At 43.6% G+C, this 22,458-nt stretch overlaps 1 protein-coding gene across 2 annotated transcripts in view; it reads right to left on the bottom strand.

Annotated features, from left to right (window-relative positions):
• CMIP (c-Maf inducing protein) overlaps positions 1-22,458 on the bottom strand; it is a 129,754-nt gene that overhangs the window by 17,954 nt on the left and 89,342 nt on the right. For both annotated transcript variants that reach the window (XM_066194671.1, XM_066194672.1), the window contains exons 4-10: positions 16,438-16,599; positions 15,233-15,274; positions 12,542-12,604; positions 11,044-11,124; positions 8,251-8,354; positions 7,588-7,692; positions 6,450-6,803 (exon numbers count right to left, since the gene is read on the bottom strand). In XM_066194671.1, coding sequence (XP_066050768.1) covers positions 6,450-6,803; positions 7,588-7,692; positions 8,251-8,354; positions 11,044-11,124; positions 12,542-12,604; positions 15,233-15,274; positions 16,438-16,599 — 911 coding nt within the window. The remainder of the gene's footprint in view (positions 1-6,449; positions 6,804-7,587; positions 7,693-8,250; positions 8,355-11,043; positions 11,125-12,541; positions 12,605-15,232; positions 15,275-16,437; positions 16,600-22,458) is intronic.

Raw genomic sequence — 22,458 nt, 5'->3', positions numbered from 1 at the left:
TTTTACTTGAATGGAGAATCACGATGTAAAAATCAACCAGGCAAGTTATCACTTGCCCAAGAGCAGTATGAGTTCAGGTTACACAAATGTGTGATACGTCATGCAAGCAACCAGCCCATGAGGTTTAGTATATTAAAAACCAGAAGAACACATGTGAAGTTACAGTAATTCAAAAACCTCGTGCCCATGCCAGTTGTGCTAGAAGCCAGTGAACCTAATTTTCTCCTCCATGAAAAATTCTGTTCTCAGGTCTAAACCAGGGGCAACTCTGAGACAAGGGGTGTCTCACAACCTAAAGCCAGTGTGAGTCAGTGGCAGCAAGAGCACTCTGTGATCACCTATTCATAAGGTTCTTTCCAGAGACAAAAAGTCCCTCACCTGCTTAGCCACTGAACAAATAAGTTCAAATAAATGAACAAATAAGGAAGATGGTCAACTCTGTTTAATGCCTCAGAATAGCAAGACATGAAGCAGGACTTCATTACAGGGGTTGTTCTTCCATTTAGTGTAAAGTGACTATCATGACACACCTGAGGATGGGACTTGTCACATACACTGAAATACGGCAAGGAAACCTCTGACATAGCATCTCTTAAGACGAGCTTTCTGGGTTCTTTCAAGGTTTGATTAATTAAAGCTATCTACAAGATTATTGTTTCTGACCTACACTGAATGGGTCAGTGACACAGAACTCTGGGCTGTGTTCAGGTTCAGCTGAGAGTCTCTTGTTTAAACACCAGGTCTCTGTAGGAGAGAGCTGATGCAACCTATCTATAGCTACAGCCCTGAGAAGTGCCACAGGTCTCACCACACAGCCTGGGTCTCACTATGTTTGTCAGGTGTGAGAACATAGTCCAGATATTTTATTTAAATATGCATACTCTTTGGAAATTCCTAGCTGATTTTATTCTAAAAAGAACACATTTTTACTGGTAGATGCAAACAACTCTAAAAGCAGATTTTTGAGCATGGGAGACTCGGAAGTCAAAAGGCAGAGTTAGAAAATTCAGAGGTGTTAAAAGGTGCTTCATTTCACATGAGATACAGCACCCACAAATCTTTTTCTAACAGAAGGCCAAAAGCTGAGACCCACTTTGAGGCTTAGCTCCTGTGACATCTCAGGCTAAGTGTTACACCACTGAAGTTCCTTCTTGAGCAATCTGGAGAGTTGTGATTACTAATAATATGAACCAATCAATTTTTCATGGCTGAGCTTCAAAGGAAATTGCAAGAGTAAGAAAGAAGTTGTGAAATGAAACTGCAGACAGAACGGGACAGTATCACTCTGACTTTTCTCAAAGCTGGGGAGCAGGACAGGTCTGTGAGAGCGCAGTGAAAATAAATCAGTCTGCTTCCCCAGGAGGAGAAGGAAGAAAGAAAGAAAGGAAGGAAGGAAACTGTCGTCTATTGAAATACATAAAATTCGGTTGCGTGAGTGGGACCTGAACATAAAATCTGCACAGCCTGTAATCCCTTCAATCTGAGCTAGGAAACATGAAACAAACACAGCACAAGAATAAAACTAAACTACTTATTAAAAGCCTACGGTGTTTCTCCTCCTCCCACCCATTCCCTTTTCAAAAACATTTTCCTTCTGTCTGTGCTCATCTCATCTGCACTCTTCTTTCATTTCAGACAGTTGCTTTTTTCTTTTTTTTTTCCTCAGTCCATTCAAAGCTCCAACACAAGACAGAAGTGTTTGAAGCAGGGAAAGAAAGGGAGATGGATTAGTTCTGGTTGCAGTTAACAACCACTGCAATGAGCCAGACAAAGAGCTGGGCCAGGAGAAGGAGGGAGTGCAGAGCCACAGGGAGATCCTGGGACTGCGCCCGTGACAAACTCCCTTCCCAGCTCTCCAAAGAGCTGGGCTCAGCACCCATCACACAGCTCAAATCCCACAACTGGCCTTATAAAAGGGGGAGAATGACCACCCAGCTCTGATTTTTGCAGGATTTGCAATTCTAGGTGAGCTGCACAGCAGACAGGCTGCAGCCTGACCCTGTGGGTTCCTGGGGAGCATGGCGGGGTCGCGGAGCCAGGCGGTGACAGATCAGAGCCATCACCTGCCATGCACACAGCCTCCCTCACCCTGAAACCTGTCCTAGGGGCCTGGCCAGAGCACAGAACAACCATATTAATTAAATAATCCCTGACTGCAGTGACTTTGCCTCTGGGCCATCATCGCTCTTGGCCTGCCAACATAATACATTTTCCTTCCCTGGGATCACCTTTCACCAAAATGAAAACCTGCCCGCATGTCATGTGCGGCACAAACAATCCAAAACATACGAGCAGCCCAGGGCAACCCCGATAAACATGACACAGGATAATCCACTTGGGATATTCAGAGCATGCCACTGACCTATTGGGGAATGCAGAGTAGCCAGGGGAAGCTCCAGTGGGTGCTTGTGTTTGGAAAGCCGTGGCTGTCATCTCTGAGACACTGCAAGCCCCAGGTCCTCGGATTTTGGAGGATAATGAAGAGACACAAGAGCAACCACTTGGAAGCAGCTTGTTCTCCAGACTGAGCAGATCGACAAGGTAACCTCTGTTGTCAGACAATAACATGACCATACTCCCAGACATGTACCTGATCCCTTCTTTCCCTGGCTCTAGGTTCAGCTCCCTGAATTGTATGACATAAGGTTTAGCTCAGGGCACTCAGGGCAAGCGGAGAAAAAGCCTCAACAGACCCCTTGTCAATACAAGGCACAAACCTGCTATCTGCAAAACAGTGAAGTGCCTTTTCATGCTTAGCCTTCTTTTGAGATGGGCTTGTTTGGCATTTTCAAAAGATGAAAATTTTGCACCATTGAAAGACCCTAGAAAGGTTCTGCCCTGGCTGCTGAGAACAGAAATGGGCTCCACTGCTGACGGTTGGCATGGAAGCATCAGGAAACAGCAAGACAAGGTTGCCCAAAACAGGCTGTGACAATGGCCCCAGAGAGGGGTAGAAGTGTCTGGACATCTGGACTGACCCTTGCCACTACAGGCAGCCATGGAAACAAAAAATAACACAAAGGGTAACAGCTTATGATACAACACCAACAGAGCTTCCCCAGGAGGGGTCTGCTCTCACAAGCAGTTGACCTTGCTATTTGCTGACCCAGATTTCACTGCAGAGAGAGTTTAAGTGTCTCCCCACCCCCTGGAACCAGTGGAGTCCAGGTGAAAGAAAACTTCTCCAGCCCAAGGAGCAGACACATGGCCCCTTCCACCGCAACTCCTCTAACCATGGACGTCCTGCTCAAGCACAAGTTTGGCTGTACAAGACATTCCCAAATGCATGGAAACACTAACATGCAAGTAGAAGCTGGGCAATGCTGAGCTGTTCTCAGAGCCTCTAATTTAATATGATGTACAGAAATTTTTCAATTAATTTAGTGTATTTCCTATGCACAATTTAAGACTTGTAGCATTCAGGAGGCATTGGCTGGTGTCAGTAACAATATCAGAGTCCAGAATGAGTTACAGAATATTGACATAGAAGTTTGATCTACTTTTGAGTGTAGGACCAAAATACTATGTTACCCTAGAGACTGCATCTCCTTTAAAATCTGCCCAGACTTTGGGTCATCTGCCAACATCTTTAAAATCATGATTTTGTATTTTCCTTTAGTATGCAATAGTTGTGTTTTGTTACTCAACTGCATTAGAAAAAGGGTCAAAGATATTCTAGGTGCTGTAAGAGCCCCACAGACGAACTTTCTAAACTGCCCTTTTAGCTTTCTGTGCAAAAAGTGAAATATTAAAGTGATTGGTAAATAACATCTCCATCAGTATTAGAAGTGAGTGTTTCCTCCAAAAAGTAAGCACTGTGTAAGAGTTAGGTGAACAATAAAAAGTCCTCTGTTGAAGCTACTGTTGAGAATGCTTATTTGCTAGACTTCCAATAATTAAAATTTGCCTAAATAAATTACTCCCTGCTGCCCTAAGTTAATTATGTAAAAAAGATATCATCGCTGGTGACTCTCTTGTTTTGATGATGATACTGAGTCAGACACCTAAAAGAACAATCAAACTCAATGCTAAACAACTTATTTATGTTTGGCTTACCACTGTTATTAATAAGAACATTATTTTACTGAATGCCTGCTGAGAGCTCAGCTCCTGGATAGCAGTTGTTTTATAATTAATGTTTTCTTCCTACTGGCATGTTCTTCAACTCTCTTTCTTCATATTCTCAGATTTTCAAAGTACAGTAATAGTATTTTCATGCAACGGAAACCCTTTGTTCAAGAAGAGTTAGAGCATGAAAGTAATCAGCATCACAACAGCATTATCTTGGATTTTTGGTAATAACTACAAGCCCTTCTGGAATGCTTTTCCATCACTGGTTTCAGCATTTAAAAAACAACACTGAAAATCTTTACCTGTATTTTACAAATAAGGAAAATGAGGCATTTAAAAGTGACTTAACTAAAACCTCCCAGTGAGCCAGTGGCAGAATCAGGAGCAGATTCTGCATTACAGCTTTTAGGCACCCAAAAAATCAAGGGATGAACGGGAATGGAAGGGAAGTCAAATGAGTGGAGCTACAGCCACAGCTCTGCCTTAGCAGCTGCCCTATATTCTCACAGGCTGTGATTTCCCAAGCAGGGTGCAGGCTCTGGCAGGGCACTCTGGGGAGAGCTGCCCCAGTTTTGTGTTATCACTGGACCCTCACTGTGAGGTTTCACCTTTCTGAACTCCTGTTGTACAAGCAGAAAAAGGGCCCAAAGCTGCCCCACACCTACAACACCTCTAACACGCACACGTTTCCATTTTCATTGCTGCTGCTGAGCAACTTGATTTTTTAAAAAAAGGAAACACATTTAAAAAAAAAATAGATTGTTTTAAGGTATGGAGAGAAATGAGTTCTTTGTGTAGCAAATTAAAGGGAATTGGCACCTGGCATACCAAATGTTTAAAAGTGCAGAGACTGTGGGGAAGAACATGCCCGTTTGTGAATTTGTTTATAAGTGTGTGTCAGCTGCATGATGAAACCAAAACCGTCAATGCTTAGTGAGTCAGCATCCAAACCAGCATCAGGACTGGGAGAGTGCACAGTGTTTATGGAAAACAGGGAGAGTCAAGGGGACAGGAATAAATACACGACATGTTTAATGTAGCACCTGGGTGCGTGGAGACTTAGAAGCCCCCAGATGAAGCAAATTGTGATTTTTTTTGATGCAATAATTTTTAAAGGCAGAAGAACCTAGGCCACAGGGAAAAAAATATACAAAATTAGCTTTCACAGCAACTTCCTGCTCAAGAATCTAATGGGAACAGTATCTGGTATTCACTTTTCCTGTCTCCAGCTTTGAATGAGTGTTCAAGTAATTGCAAGTCAGCTGTGCAGTGAGTGGAAGAGTGATGCTGCAAATTTATACTATGTATTTTGAAAAAAAATGAAAACGTGGGACAAAACCTTCACAAAATCTTCCATCACAGCAGTTTGACTTCATTTTATTTCTTGAGAGTGGACCCCCAGATGTGCATTTGTCTGCAGTGTAGGCACATGCTACACGGTTTACAGCAGAGTCCAGATTTCACCCACCATGTCTTGGATTCTAGAAAGTTCAACTATCACTTCATTAAGCCTTACACCATTTAAAAATAATTAATGTAGAAGTTTAACAGTTTGCCACAAAACACACTGCAAATCAGTATCAGAGCTAGCTGTCAAAGTCAACAAAATTGATTTACTGCACTTCTATTACAAGCTCCCTGCAGTCCACCTTTTCTGTTATTCCTTTTATCCAGAGAAAACCAAGCTTTTCCTGAAGAATATTTTCCTTTATGTTCCTGTTTAAGACATTCAGATGTGCCTGGCAGGAATCACCTTGCCACCATTTTGCGGCAAAAACTATTTGAACACCTGGGGCCCAATACAGGTCTGCAGTACCAAAGCAACTGGACAGAGAGTCCACTCTAATAAAAGCAAATCTGAGTAAGTCATAAAACTTCCACAAGCACATGAAGGGAGAACATCTAAGTGAACAACAATCACCGTATCCAACTCCTGCTAAAGTCAGGGCAGTGGTGCTGCCTATCACTGCACTGAACCCAGCACAGAACCCAGCACTGAACCCAGCACAGACCTGCCTTTTCTAGCTCTCTCTCAGGCAATCCCAAGAGCCCTGGATGAGACAAATGGGGTTTTTTATTTTCTTCTTGGTGGGCAAGAACAAAAACAGAAACCACTGGCACCAACATCCCGTCTTCTGTAAAATGCCTGAGGCTCACTGTACAAATAAGCTTTCCATTTTCATCTTCCTAATGCTATTTTTAGAACATCTTGGCAGTGCCAGATGCCTCTTTCAAAGGCTGGACTCTCCAGAGCTGGAGTTAAGATTTATCACCATTTGCTGGCTAGCCACAGACGTTGAAGACAACAGGCCTGTGGGAAAAGCTCCCCCATTGCGGAGATGACATTGTTCTAAAAGCTGCTCAAAACAGCCACTCACAGCATCTTGAGTATCTCCACGTAGCAGCCCAGGATCCTGTCTGCCTGGGCACTCAGCTCGATGCTGATGGTGCTGCAGGTGGGGCTGACCATCAGGCAGTCGATGAGGTTGGGCTCGCTGTCGTTGCCGACGCCGGCCGTCATCTTCTGGTTGGTCGTGTTGTTGCGCTCCACCTCCACGTGGATCTCGTTGGAAGTGACAATGACTGGTTTGAGGCGGGATTCAGTCAAGGTGGCCTCCTGAGAGACCAGGTCAGGGCTCGTGTGGAGAAGGCGGAGGGGGAGGTTGGGCTTTCGGTCGCACTGCTGCTGGCAGCCGTTCCGAATTTCCTTCAGGCTTGGCGAATTGTCCCGGCTGAATTTCAAAAAGAAACAAATCATTTCAGTAGGCAGACATACCAGCAGAGAGCGGGACAGAGAGTGTAACACTGAGAAGACGGGATTTTTTGCAATTTCCCACTGCATTTCACCCCAACCCACTGGATGGCTTTCTTCTGTGCAGTCGGATTACTGAAATCGATTTAAAACATTAGAAGGCTCCAATAGGACTGTTCTGCAGCCCCTAATTGACAAAGATTTGAGCTTTTCATTACTCTAATTGACAGACCAGTTTAGTCTAAAGGTGAACTTTCCTGTCCAAGTTGTGCAAAGCTGTAACAGAATCCATGCCCAAGTATGTATCTGGCTATAGTACATGCCCAGACATTTGTCTGCAGCCCTCGTGTCTGGAATTTGTGTTAGACACTGAGCAGCCCCTGTCCGTGCTCTACCATGAGGAAAGTCAGATAGGCATAAACAAACAGGAAACATAGCAGAGGGGAACCCTCAGTGTCTACTGGAAACTGGCTCGTGTGTCAAGAACCACGGCGTCTATTCTGCGGCAAGTGAGGACTCAGATTTTCCACAATAACGGAGACAGCGCTGTGAAACCAGCTCGGGTTCAAAGCTGCAGATACACAGGGATTTACACACAACCCCTTCTTCAAGGTCTCACCCCTGCCTGTCCTCACTCCCTTGATGAATACCAGGGAATGAAGGTTCAGGGTCTCTCAGGTTTTCCAGCACACTCATCTCACGCTGATCTTGTTGAGCAGCGCTGTGGGTTTGGAAAGGAGTAACAGGTGGGAATTCGTACTGACCTGTTGATAAATTCCTCGTAACAGGAATAAATGGCAGCTAAGCAGACAGCTACAAGATTTGGCAGGACCCTGGGATGTGGACATTGTCCCGTTGGACCATGCATGCTGAAAAACAAAAAACAAGATGCTATCAATTGCAAGGAAGATTTCTGTGAGCAAAACCAGTCACACAGAAGGAGGTGACACCTGGATAGGCATCCTTGAGGGATCTTCAGAAGGACCATAACAGAGATATTTTAACCTTGTAAATCCAATGGCCCTATTAATGATTAAGGGTAAGCCAAATCATCAAATTAATTGATGTGGTATCCCTAAAGTCCTCCCAAAATCTCACACCTTGAGTGAGCATTATGAGCTTGAAAGTTAATTTGAATCATTCTGCAGGGGCTTTGGGCTAGATGTGTATGAAGAACATACACACAGCAAAGTCCATTTGCTTGCAGTGTGGAAGCAGGCAGAAAATCCCAGACTGATCTGAGAATCAGCATTTTTAAAAACAGACTTCAGCAACACTGCCTGATGGACTTGATTTATTTGCTGTTTGCCAGTAACCAAAAAGCACCAGCTACTGTTAACAGCCAGTAAAAAGCAGGGTTTGGAGAAGTAACACACCAAAGTATGGACACAGGATTGGAAATATGCCATAAATTAAATATAACTCACCTGTGAATAAACTTCTTCACCACCTCCATTCCAGCATTCAGCTCATTCAAAGACAGAATGTACTCCTGAGTAAAGAGCCGCAACCGAGGGCACTTCCCAAAATCCTGTCCAAGAAGGAGAGACTCAGTGAAGATGGGGAATGGTCATCAAAACTGGGTTTTCAAAAGAAACCAGCTCAAACACAACTGAATTCTCATTGCTGTTATGCTGACAAGCTTGAAGAGAAGAGCATCTCTGCGCACTGCAGTAATGTTCTCCCCACTAATAATGACAGCGTTTCCAATCCCTTCTTTCCTTTACACCCACTTTGAAAACAAAGTTCTGTAAAACGAAACAAACAACTAAAACCCAAAAAACCTCACCTACACTTACATTTGTTTTGCACTTTTCAATTAGTATTTTGATTTTGAAACACATCTTTTGTTTGGCGCTTTTGTTTTCACTCCAAACTGCAGATTTTTAGAAAAAACCCTCAAAAACTATATTATTTCCATGGGCTTGGCATGGGCATCTATTCTGGTTTTAGAGAAAATCATTCTGACATTCTATCAATAAGCAATCAAGTGCCAAACCAGAGATCAGATTTTTCTTGAGGGATTTTACTCCAGCTACTCTGTGAATTTGACAGGTGAGCTCAAGAGTCCCTTTCTTCAAATCCTGCAGTCAGAGAGCCACCTGCTAACTGAAATCCTGCATCTCCTCACATCACCTGCTATTTTTAGATGTGAAAGGAGTAAACTCTGCTGTCTGGTGAGTGCTATTCCACAGCACATTTCCTCACATTTACACAGGTGTAACCTTATTACACAGGTGTTGCAGAACTACAGAGCTGGATTTCCAAGTGGGGAACAAGGTCCACTGAGGACAAACAAGCACTCCCAGCTATTCCTCCAGCAGCTGCCTGTGGAAGTTGTCTTGATAAAAAATACATGGCAAATGAAATGTTAAAGAAATGCCACAAATGGTGATGAACTAATGCTGGTCTGCAAAAGGGATGATGAACTCCCAGAGCACTGAAACCTTCTGTTAACTCATTTTGCTTTCAGGCACTTCTAAAACACAACCTGTATTAATACTTGGTAAGTTTTACAGGCAGAGAAAATGACTAAAAACTTGAAAACAAGCTTGGACTGAGCAATGTCTCCTCCAAGCCCTAAGTATCATAATCTGTCCTTGCTCTTTTGAGATGCTAAAATCACAGATAAATGAGACACTCTTTCCCCATTTTATAGGCAGAAAACTGTGGGGTAAAACTTGTTGGGAATTTTCAAAGGCCACAGAACAAACTGGAGGCAAAGGCGGGAAGAGCCAGCTCAATCTCCTGCCCCAAGGACTGCACTGGGCCTCCTGAGGTGATGAAGTTTAGCGTCCCCCTAATGAGTAACTTTATTTATGTGCACACACACACACATTCTCTAAAGCACTATTCAGTACAGAAGTCCCCAGAGAGTGGTAAAGTGCCCAAATCCACTCCAATTAATACCTGACACCATAAATTCTCAGACTACACAGTGCGGTACAGACATGTTGATTTTCAATCTGCAAATGTTAAGTATGGTAAATATACCCAATTCTCTGAAGCTAACCAAATACAAGCATTACACTATGCATTTAGATTTTATTTGAGACCCCTCAAGAGCTCTGGATGCTTTTAAAAAAATCAGTCTGGAATCCAAGAATAACATTTACAGAATATTTCACTGAACACTACAGAATATTCAAAAATGTTTACATGTCTGCAGAGTGCTGGCACAGAGCCAGGAATATGACCTTTTTGCCATCCTGGGCTTTCTACCTAGTTCTCTAAACTAAGGGAGTTAAATAATAGGATTGGAAAAATAAGAAATATTAACTGTTTTCTACTGGGTTCATGCTAATCACAGTATGACAATGGATGGTCTCTAAAATTACATGTTAGCGAAAAGAAGCTGATTATGAAGTTACAGAGGTCCATCCTTGAGATCACAGCCAAATTAACTGCCTTAAATATTTTGTTATTGTTTGCCCCTGCATTGTGAAGTAAGACTTCTTCATGGAACTTAAAAACACTGGCAGGAAACTTAATATGCCACAAAAGCTGGAGAGCTGGTAAATACCCCAGACCTCTATTAGGAAAGGAATATGGATCATGTAAGGGTATTTTCAGAGTTTAGGGGAGGGGAATGTGGTCTACAGGGTGGAAAGCAAAGCAGGGCATTTATTTCAAACACTGACAAGGAATTGGTCTGCAATGAGAAGAGAGAAAGTCTGGGTAAGAACAGCCATACAACAACAGAGTACCTAAATCCTGTAATGAGAAGGAAGAATAGCAGTAGAAAAGCATAAGGATATTCAGGAAATCGAGGTAAGAACTCACTGGACATGAGCTTGAACAAAAATGGAAACCAAGAGGGCTGGTGGTAAAGTGTTGAGGGCCCCAGCTCAAAATGAACAAAGTCCCCATTCTGCTTTTGTTATTTATTTGATTTTAAACTGTTTTAACTGCAAGGATGGCATGCAGGGAGTAAATAAGGAGCCAAGGGCCAGGTGGGAGAGAGCTGGAGTTGCTGGCACTGCTGCCAAAAGAAACATCCCTCAAAACACGGCTTTGCTTAGATGTTTTTGAGGATCCCACTGAAAGCTTATTAGTTCTGCACTGATGAAGTAACACACAATTACATGCAGCATTCTCACTTTGAGGGGCAGATTTAGATACCACAGCGTGTGACAGGCAACAGAGCAGCTGCTGATCACAGAAGGTATGGCAGTAAAACTTGGCCAAACTGCTGGAGCCCCCGTGGCACGAGCACTCACCATGTTGTGTTTGAGAATCCTCTGGACCACTGGGGTGAACACCTCGATCACCACCATGGACCGCGGGCGCTCTCGGCAGTGCTGCAAGGAGCAACAGGTCATTGTGTGAGCTGCAGGAATTATGGACAGGGGGCTCCTCTGGCTTCACACCCCACACGTGCATTACCCCAAGATTAACAAGATCCAAGGGCTAAATTAATCTTTCCTGAGACTAAGGTACTCATAACACTGCTTCTTCCTATGGATTTGCTGGCATCTAGTAGAAGATTCCCATGGGAGCTCACAAACTGCAAATTCCCTTCCCTGTTGCCTATTCTTCCCAAAACTCGCTGCAATGTACCATTTTGGGGTCTCATTGCCAAGAGTTTTAAAAGGAAAGGGGCTGGGGACAGGAAGATATAATCACACAGGCAGTGTAATGCCACAAACCTCCCTTCTCTGGGATCCAGGCTAAAAACCTGTAATGGATCTTGGAAGGTACCGACAACCCACTCTCCAATCACAGGATGAAATATATAATCATAATGTATCAGTCAGAGTAATTTAGGTTGGGAAAGACCTCTGAAAGTCATCTGGTCCAACCCCCTGCTCAAGAGAGGGTCAATTTTGAAGATAAATTCTCCTTCTCATTACCTTCTCCACTTCTGTTCTGAGAAGTCCATAACCTGTTTCCCTTCCTGCAACTATACACCCCCCATCACACACATTTACAGACAATTAGATGCCCATCTCTGAGAGAGATCAAAGGCAAAAAATCCCAAATCAGGAATAAAAATGCATCAAGTCAGAGGCTACTGATGACCTAAGAGCGCTCATAAAAATGCAAGTCAGAGGAGTTTCTGTAACTTGACTCAATTTCTGTAGGAAGAAGTAGCTGATGAATAACTCTGGATGGGAATTACTAGCAGCATCCAGAATGTTTGACAAATGCATACCCAGTCATCAGTAAGCAAATTTAAGCAGACTTAAAACTGAAACACAAACAGGCCTCGAGGAAAGTAGTTGTTTTTTTTTTAAATCCACAAGGTCTGCAATCTAAAGTACTCCAAAGTTTATGGATGAAAGACACAAAATGCAGCACAAGCATGGATTTACCAGAAAAGAGGGTGAGTCCTTATGATCTTCCCACTGCCATTACCCAATGACAAAATACCATAAGGGCTGAGTGACACACATCTGAACACAGTGGCTCCAGTGATTTCTGCATTAGTTAAATACAGCATGCAGTAGGACACCTCTTGTACCCAGACCGAGGTGTGGGAGTCTCAAAATTTTAACTCTCACACAGTATCAGGACAAAACAGTCTGATATACTAAGCATATGATTGTATTTATCATAATGGTGCTGTTCACCATTCCAGTATCATTGCTGGATGACCAAAAACTGAACTCAATCTAGGCAGGAGGTAAGAAGTTAAAGAAAAAAAACAACCTCCCGCTCAAAGAACTACATTCATATGCAACTATGAGATTTCAGAGATCAAAGCTGTTCTGATACCTTGCAGAAGAATTCACAGAGGTCAGGAGGAGGATGGTTGTTTTCCAGCAAAGGTGCAATTGCCTTTAAAAAGAAAGGGAGAAAAAGGAGAAAAATTGAATTTCAAGGTGGCAACTGGAAAAAGCATAATGCAGGAAAGTATTTTTCTTGGGGGGATAAAAGCCCACTTTTAGAAAAGGACTAAATAGAGAAATTAGAGGTGGGCCACGTGTTTATTTTACAAGTAAGCTCAAGCACACCTCTGCTATGAATCCTCAGGAAAACTCTGCTTTTAACTACATCAGTGTAAATAGGTAAAACAGGCAAAGGAGTGCAATATTTATAATGCTATAAATGGAAACAGGAACAGACCAATTGCTCTAGGATGTAATAAAGAAAAAATGAATCTGGCTCACTGTTTCAGTTAGAACATCTCCCTAAAAGAAAAAAACTGAACACCACCACACATATCCTTTGTGAAGGAGTTCAAGCTCTTTTTTGTGAGAAAGAGCTCACTAAAAGCAACCTAGCACTGCTCTTACCTGGGAGTATCCTATTTACCAAAACAAGCATCTAACTTTGTAAAAGCTGAGATCAACCATTCCTTTGTTGCTACGCAAACCAATGTGCTTATGCTAGGTAAACACATTAGAGGTCATACCTGCCACTGAGGGGGTAATGAACTTATGCTCTTGTTACTTCCTTTGTAAATTAGAAAACGGTGCCAGAATAATATATTCTATGTGGCGGTGCCTTCGGGCTTTTCCACTCTTCAGTTACAGGGATTCCCAGTACCCATTTCAACGTAAGACACTAAGCACAGCAGACAGGACATTCTGTATTAAGCAACTGAACACCAGATATTTTATCTGGATGGCACCTGGGGTTTTACTAAGGCATCCTGCTTTGGTTTTTGCTCTCCGTCTCATCTCCTTACTCAGCCCTGTGAGTCTGCTTGCAGTGGCTGGGTTTCACAGTCATGCACAAACAGGTCAATATTAGTGTGAATTTTAACAAGGAAACCCAAGCACACCCGCAAAGCTCTGTTTGGTTACATGTAAGAACTATGATAATCATTATCATGTGCCATCCTTCTGCAACTCTTCACTCCTCCTCTGGTGGTGGCCCAGCCACAGGAGACTGAAGGAGAACACAACTCCATTCAGTGAGACCAGAACATCCTCGCTCCCCATCCAAAACCTGAGCTCAAGGTCTTTCCTGAACCCATCTTTGGGATTGTTTGCTTTAGGATAACAATAGCAGAGATGGTCATGGCTGTGTCTCTGTGGTCAGTGTGGCAGAGCTGACAGCCTGAAAGGATGTTTTCCTGTGTTTTCCTTACGAGTGCCATGGTCAAAAGCAGACACGTGCTGTGCCACGTTGCCCAGCCGTGGCAACACGTGCTTCCCCATCCTGAGCAGGAAGTGATTGGCTGGGGTATTGATCTGCCCCAGCACCATCCAGAGAAGGAAAGCTGGTCCCATCTGCATGGCCAAGCTCTGTGTACTTTCCACATGCTACATAAATACACAGTATTAGCAATTCTTTCCAGGAATAGCCCGGGTTATCTGGGTAATGGCAGTGAGCTCTGAATGGCCAGGAACTGCAGCTCCTTAGTGGCTTGGGCACAACCTGCACGAGGGCAGGACCTGAACTGAAGAAGCCATCACCCAGAACAGAGGAAAAACACAGCCTGAAAGGACCTTTGGAGGCCACCTGGTTCACCTTCCCTGCTCACAGCAGGGTAACCTCACATCTTTGATTAAAATATCTTTTCCCCAAAAACAACCGATTGTAACTGGGGGCCTGAACTACCCTTGGCACTAGAGTAAAATGGAAGTTAAAGCAAAGAAAAGTAAATGCTACTTCAGAAATTTACCTCAGCGGCTGATTCCAGGGTACCTTAAACAGCAGTTAAACACAATTAACACCTACTGGCAGCTACCTGCCACCTTGTTATTTTGCAGAAAGAGTCATAGAGGTGTGATACAATCAGGTGATGGTGAGGCTCTAGACCAGATTACTGGGAAAATCTGCTGGAAATTGCCAGAGAATGAAATTAAATCACAGTGATGGGGAACCAAGTCCCACCTCTCTGATAAACTGTTGAAATGTTATACTTTGTTTCACAAGCAACAGAGTTGCCATTTGATTCACTTTTTTCTATGTCTAAATACATGTAACCTACAAAAAAGAAAAAAAAAAGTTGAAGAGGGTATTTTTTCAAATAAGTTAGCGGGGGTTAAACTGAAATGGCACAAGAGCAATCCCTTGTTCACATACCCTCAGCAATGGAGACATTCTGTATACGGTAGCATTAGCCCCTCAGGAAACTACTCAGCCTAAGGGTTTTATAGGACACATCTGGAAATGATGGGGTTTGACTATTTAAAGTACATCTACAGATATGGATATTGCTGTGTAGCCTCCTAAGGAGGCCATTTGGAGAGAGTGTTAACACTCAACATGCTGTGCTCTCTCACACAGGCTGATGAGAAAGCTTTATTGTAATTCATCTACACAACAAGAAGAGAGAGATGACAAAGCCACACAAAAAAATAGACAAATGGTTTTCATTCCTGCCTAAGCTCAGCAGCATTGGTGGAAAAGCTTTCACATTTGCCCTACTTCACTGGGGCAGAGACAGGCACTAATAGAACTGTTATCAAACAATATAGATTTGTCCTCAGCTTATGACAGAGAGATACTCACCACAATAATGCTCTCATGGTCTTGAGTGGTTAAGTTGTTGTTCTGAAAGAATTGAATAGAAGAAAGATGAGTGAGTGAAGTGCACACTTGAGTTGGTACATCAGCACACACAGTCCTCAGCTAACACCAGACACAAGTAGAAAGACTCAATTGCTTATTTTCTGAATAAAAACCATGGCATTAAAAGCATTCTCCTAAAGCAGGTGGTACAGTGCCTGCTATGAGGAGTGGTGCAAACCTTCACTGCTCCTTCAGCTCAGCACACTAACACCAGGATGCCAGAGGTCTCAATCAGTTGAAAAAGTAAAGTCAGCAATACATTTCTTTAAAATGTTTTCTTAGGACAATTAAAAAATTACTAAAAGGATTGTTGTGGTGGGTTTTTTAGTGGTGAGTTTTCCCAAAATTCTTTCTTTAAACATGACACCAGAAAAAGCAAAAAAATTGTCTGGAAGTCACCTATGCTACCACCTATGCAGAAGAGTTTGCTCTGTGCTTTTTCAGCAGCATGATCAGTCCAGAGGTTACAATGGTGTGAGTTGCTAAGATTTTTGACTACTGCAAGAAAAAACAGTAGCAGATTTTTTTTGTTTATATCAAATCCTTCTGCTATCATATCAGAACTAAGACAAGAAAAGCCTGCTTGGCACTGCACTTCCTGCCCATGAAAAGTTAAATATTTGAAACAGATGTTATAGGAGGAGGATAGATAACTCTGAAGAAAAATGTTTTTCTTTACCAGAATTAGTAAAAATAAAATAGCTACACAATTAATTTATTGGTGTGTGCATATATATTGCTACAAAAATTATTGGTCAGGGAAGCAAAGCCAATGGAATAGAAGTCAAAGGCAGCTTCACCACTGACTTATGGCATGAGTTAAACTCATTATAAATTTACCACAGATAATTAAAAAAACCCCGAAGAAACAAAAAACCAACCAACCAAATAAACCAAACCAACAAACTCAAGATAAATGGGGCTTGTTTTGTTTCTAGAAATCTACGTAACATGTGTCAAATCTACATAACATGGGTCAAATTTTCCTTCTCCCCAGCAAGTGCAAACTCCACTCAAGTCAGCAGAAGTCACGAGCAGACTCGCAGGCAGGATTTTGATAGCCCAAGTTAAAATAAAATCCACCCCCAAACTTTTAACTGTTTGTGTCTCATGGGAGAGCGACAGGAGCCCTGCTGAGGCCGTACCTCTGAGAGCAGCTTGGAGACAATCTCCAGGGGGGCCTGGTGGATGGAGTCGTCCTGCAGCGGGGACGTCAGCGCCATGTCCACCAGCGTCCGGATCTCCTTCAGCACCACCTCCCAGCGGCTGGGGTTGCTCAGCACCTTCTTGTACTTGTAAATCTTCTTCTGCAAGACACGGGAAAGGGCCACGCTGACACCACCATAAACCCCTTGAACGGAGCTGTGCTTCCTGCTGCCCAAAGGGCCTGCTCCGTATTTCCCGTTTTGCCTTTTCTGCTGGCTGAAAAGCTGAACTCGAAACATTTAAACGGACAGGAAAACCTTTTATGTCTAAACCAGTTTCTTCTGTGGAAGCAATGAGAAACCATGATTCTTTTAATTTCAAAATTAGTTTAACTGCAGAGCATCTTTCTTTTCATCATCTTCTCTTGCAAACACCTTCTTCCTCAGGCTTACAACAGATACCTGCTATTGAACTGTTTCTAAAGCTTAAGTTCTTTTTAAGAGACTCATTAAGCAAGGGGCAGAGAGAGAGAGGCCATCAAAACACCATTCTTACTGACCCTTTATTCTGAATGTGAATTCACGTTCAGAATTTGTTTAAATCAATTTTACCAAAGCAAAAAAAAAATCTCATAGACCAAGAGGCTTTTTTTCTTGTCTTGAAGGAGCCTGAAAAGTCATGTCACCTTCCAGCTGTAAGAGAATCCAACTTGTAAAGTCTCCAGATCTTCCATACAGCAGTATTTCCACTCTCAAGAACAGCTTTCCTGATTGCCTAACCCCATCTGCCCCAGTTCCCTGCATGTCCCTGACCATGTCCAAGCTATTTCATCAACTGCCCCATACACAGGCCATCTGGATAAGCAGAGGACAGCTCTTACTCCTCAGCAGCCATGTGACCACAAACTACTGGATGAGAGGCTGCTTTACGGCACAAAAAGCAATCTTTAGAGAAAACCCACCCAACCCAAATTCCCAGAGGCGGCTTGATGGCACTTTGCAAGCTCAAGGAAATGATGGTGAGCGCTCAAACATCACTCCTGAAAATAACATCAAGGGCACATGATGAGCCAGGAGGGGCTCTGCAAGAGCATGGAGGCAGAGCCAGAGGCAGGAAAGGAGCTCTGCACTAAGGGACAGTAACTGCCAGGACCCCACTTGTGTTTGGCTCACGTGCCCTTCCACTCCCCTCCCGGCATGAGCCTCTGCAAAAAGGGCTGTAGAGAAGCCTGGACACACGCTCAGGTTTATTTAACAGCACCGACGGGGCACTCATGTTTACATGAAAGCATCATTGTTTTGCACAAAAAATGGAACTCATATTCCTCAGCAGCATTTCCATGAAAATCACAAGAACTGCCCACGTCGTGCAGCTTTGCACATAAGTGCAGCACAGGCAGAGGACTTTGCAAAGGGCCTGCATGTTTTGTTTTGTTTTGTTTTGGAGCTTTGCGGCTCCCGGCATTTCCCCCCGCGCCTGCCCAGGGCAGCCCCAGCAGGAACCATCTGACCAGGCTGGCTCTCTGCTTATCAGCCACTTCCTTCCCACCCTGGAGCAGATCTACTGCTCACCAGCAAACTGCCACTTCTGCACTCCCACCTGAAATACAAGAGGAGAGAACAATGCAGAAAAATACAGATTTCAAATGCATTGGGTTTGTCAGCATTGTTAGAGGAGGGGAGAGGAGAGTGGCACTAGGCTGACACGTAAAGGCTGATAAAGCAATCCAATTATCTTTTTAATTAAATTCATGCCAAGTACAAAAGCACACTGGCAGTGTAGTTCACACTTTCAGTGCATTTTAAGCCACTGAAAAGCTAAATGAACACAAAAACATGCTGCAGACATTATCAAATGTGGCTGGGATTTCAGAACTGCACAAAAATCTTTGTACTTCTGAGCTCCTTAGGACAGAGCAAATTCAATGGTGATTTTAGGCTACCAGCACTACTCTACATCACAGATTTCTTGGACTCTTTAGGAAACTTCAATAATAGAATTTAATTTCTCTTATTCATGTAGCGCCTTTATTTAGGGTCTTTTTGTTAGACCCACTCCAGCACTAAATCCAAGACAACCAGACAGTTTTTCAACTGGAAACAACTCCTTTCTGATTAATTGAGGACACTAAACCAAGCTGGCTCAAGAGATACAATTTCCAACATTGAAACTTATTCCTTGGCCCTGTACTGTGAAGAAGTCAAACTCAAAGCCGAATTGAAGCTGATAAAATGTGGGGACAGAGGGGTATGAGAGTTAGACGACTGGGTTACTGCATCCCTGCCTCTCTGGGCTGCCCCATTTTGGGTGAGTTACAACTCATTTCAGAGCAGCTCCTTCAGCCTAAGGGGAAGCTGCTGAAGGAAACTCTTGCCCAACAGGACGCTGCTCAGACAACTCCACCACAAATATCCTTCTTTCGCTGTCAAATCCACTCTTGCTCGGGGTGAGGGAGGAGCAAGGGAGTTTTTCTTTCCCTTTTAGAGATGTCCATTAAAAGTCTGAGTTCTGATGATGCTGACGTACATTAGAGGGAAGACAGCAGGAGCTGTACCCGCTGCCACCAAGGGAAGACCAACCAAAGCTGCTGCTCAGGGCAGGCGGGCAGGGACTCAAAGAGAGCACCAGGGAAGAGCCACCTTCAAAGACACACTGAGCCTACTGCAAGCACAGAATCCAAACTCATCAGTGTGGGCTTCACGTTTCCAGCACAAAGGATTGAGTGGCACTGACAGACTGAGCTGCAGGCTGCGAACAACATTACAGGAGTCTTGAATGATGGTGGGAAAGCAGCAGAAAATAAATAAATAAAGAGAGAAGCCATCCCCAAGAGGGTTGAACTCTGCTGTCCTGAACCTTTGGCCATGGTTACAGCGCTGTTTTTCTCAGCAGAATGCTTTTCACTGTTGAGCGCCTTGCTGAAAGCCTCAATTAAAGCCTGAAACCTATCAGTGGGTTACAGAAGCAATTTGCTGTGTCTCAGCAAGCACTTAGGCAACACCGAGCCATCTGCTCCATTCTACCTGTGCTGGCTCCGGAGCAGGGAGCAACAATCATTCATGAGCTGAGAAACAAAGCTGCCTGGTAAAGACCCACATGGAGAACAGGAATATCAATCCAGGGGGTTCACTCCCCCTAGATGTAAAAGATGCCTTCAGTTGCTGCAAAAATTCACACAACACTCATCATCATTAGCCTGAACAAAAATAATACCAGTGCTGGAATCCAGTTTCTAGGGGGATTGCACTAAAAGCAGCAGCTCCTGTGAAAATTTATGAGTGAAAATAAGATATGCCAGCTTGGAATTTGACCATCCTAGTTACCGACCAGCCAGAGCCACACAGCCAGTGTCACTCCAAAATCTTGCCATGCTGACTTTAAATGCAAAACCACTGAATTTAATAAGTACCCAGAAGAAGCAGAATGAGGAGAATAAGTGACACTGACAGGGCATCCTTCATTCTCAAATCACTCTAATTAATTAAGCCTTGCAGAAACTCAAAGACCTAAGTCTCAATCCTCTTTTACAGGACAAAAGAACTGAAGTCTACATATGAAAAATTACTTTTCTAGAGTTATTAAGACAGGAAATGTGACAAAAATCTATAAGCAGTCGGTTTAGCCATCGGTGCTCAAAACCCTTTGAACACTGCTGTGAACAGAAAGTTCAAGAGAGCCTAGGAAACTTTCAGGTTTTTTTAGTAAGATCTTCATATGTTTTTCTATCCTATAATGGCTTCATCTTGTAGCCCTTGCTCATACACCACTTACATGGAGAAGAATGATAATACTGATGTAGTCAACAGCTAAGGAAAATGGCTCTAATGCACAAAATCAGCCAGCATGGAACATTTGCCTTGTTCAGCCCGAGCAAGACCTTTCATGTTAGGAACATCTTAAAGCAGCCAGCACACCTGATCCAAAAAGGGAAAAATGAAGTTAGCCTTTTTGATGACAAAATTCCTTCCCTGCTTTGCCACTGCCAGCCAGGGAACGTTCTGTACTCTCAGAAACCTGTCTTCCCATCAGCAAATACTATCTTCATTACAGAAAGAAAATTAATGGCCATCCCTAATGCCCAAGAGCCTGCTAAATTCAAGCTCTCTAGCTTGCAAAGGATTGCTCGAGTCTTTAGCAGGGAGGTTCCTGCAGGAACGGGACAGGCTGCAGCTCCTGCAGGAACGGGACAGGCTGCAGCTCCTGCAGGAACGGGACAGGCTGCAGCTCCTGCAGGAACGGGTGCTGCCCTGGAGGGCTGTGGGTGCCAGCAATTGTTTATTTCTTGCTGAGCAACGGGAGCAGCTCCAGCAAGAGGGAAAAGGTCAGGCTCCCGCACCAAGGTCCCCCCAGCTCATTGCGGGGATGGATGACACGGGCTAGTGTTACACTTCCATGTTGACAGTGCTTATGTAAAATGGAGGTGGCCTCTTGCTACATGCAAATCTGCAGAGATAAAAACAACATGGAGAGCAGACTCGGGAAAGGTTTTCTCCAGTGCAGCAGAACATTTTGTTCAAAAGCTGCGTAACAAGGAACAGGAAGAGTTGCTGGCAATGTCCAACACACATGTTGGCCTGTCATACAAAGCCCAGGTGCACCATGTATTCTGCAGCATCACCTGCTGCATTTTGACCTTTAACTCACTATCTTCATGAAAACAAAGAGGGCATGGCATCCCAAAACTCAGCCATACCCATATTCTGCTTTTAATACAAGCAGGTGTCACTTACTTCATGGTATTCTGAAAAAATATCTAAGGTTAACTTACTGCTAATACAATTTTCCCTGCTAATCAGAGATGGACTTAAATCACCAGCTGAATCCACTGAAACCTTTTGGAAGTATGTTCTTACCTACAACATTTACCAATATGAAAAAGAAAAAGAAACTTGCCTGAAAGGACTACGTCTGCAGAAAGTCCCAATCCAGGCAAAGGGCTGGGGCCAGATTATGGAAACTTTTCTAAATCAGGGACTTCAAACTGCTCATGCTGCAGTAATCAAACTCTTCCTGACCTTCTGAAAGTTCTGTACAGAAAGACTAATGTGCTGCTCACTAAAATAGATGCAAAACAGCAGCAGCAAACTTTTGCTCTCCACCATGTTTTCAGGTCATGGCATTTTTTGCATATTTCATTCTACCCAGTGCAAAATGCTGAAGTGCATCAACTTCTCTGCTTCAGTTGCTTCTCTGAATGCAATTGCCTTGGTCGAGGCTCACTTTCTCACAGATTCCTTGCCACGGGCCAGAGAAATGGAGGGAAATACTGTAGGATAAGCTCTTCTGAGTTCTCACTCAGTTAAGGCCTAAACAAAACTTCATTTTCGGCCAACTCATATAAAAAAGATCCTGGTAAAATCACCATTATTTATTACACTGAGACTGGCACCTGTGAATCTATGGCCTGAATAAATACATCCAGTGACATTCTCTGCCCGGAGCAGCTCACAGTCTAGATGATTAAAAGCAAGAAGGAGAGAAAGAGCAAGAAAACTAAGGTGATTTCCTTGAGGTCATATGGCAAGCCAGGAACAGGGTAGAACTGAGGTGTTCTGACCCTCAGGCCTGCAAGGCAATTGCTGGATCCTGGCACCCCAAGAAGCAACACTGGCAGGCACTGTGCCCACAGCAACTCGAATGTTGATACCCTGTTGCTGTTATTCCCCTTTGCACCATCTCTGGCCACCACCATTTCCAGTCTACCATGATTCACCTGTTTTTTTCCACCAGTGTCTGCCACCTTGCTCCAGATCTCACTAAGCCAGGCAAGAACCCCCCAAGGCTCAGGTCAGCACTGACAGAGTTCCAGAGCTGACAGAGTTCAGTGGGTTCAACAAGCGGTGACGTGGGTTCAGCTGTTACTGATGCACGAGCTGGAACAACCACACAGACACTTCCCACGGGCACGGGGTTTGTCCTTTGCTCAGGTACCACTGGGACAGTACCACTGCAAAGGGAAAGAATGCTGAAATAAACAACTTTACAAGCATGAAACAGAGACAAAACGCATTTCTGATTGA

The sequence above is a fragment of the Chamaea fasciata genome, unplaced genomic scaffold, assembly GCF_029207755.1.
Source record: "Chamaea fasciata isolate MVZ Bird 193981 ecotype frontalis unplaced genomic scaffold, bChaFas1.0.hap1 SCAF_12, whole genome shotgun sequence".
In the NCBI taxonomy this organism is placed as follows: domain Eukaryota; kingdom Metazoa; phylum Chordata; class Aves; order Passeriformes; family Sylviidae; genus Chamaea; species Chamaea fasciata.
Note: the sequence above shows the minus strand (reverse complement) of the source record. Positions and strands in the feature narration are given on the sequence as shown.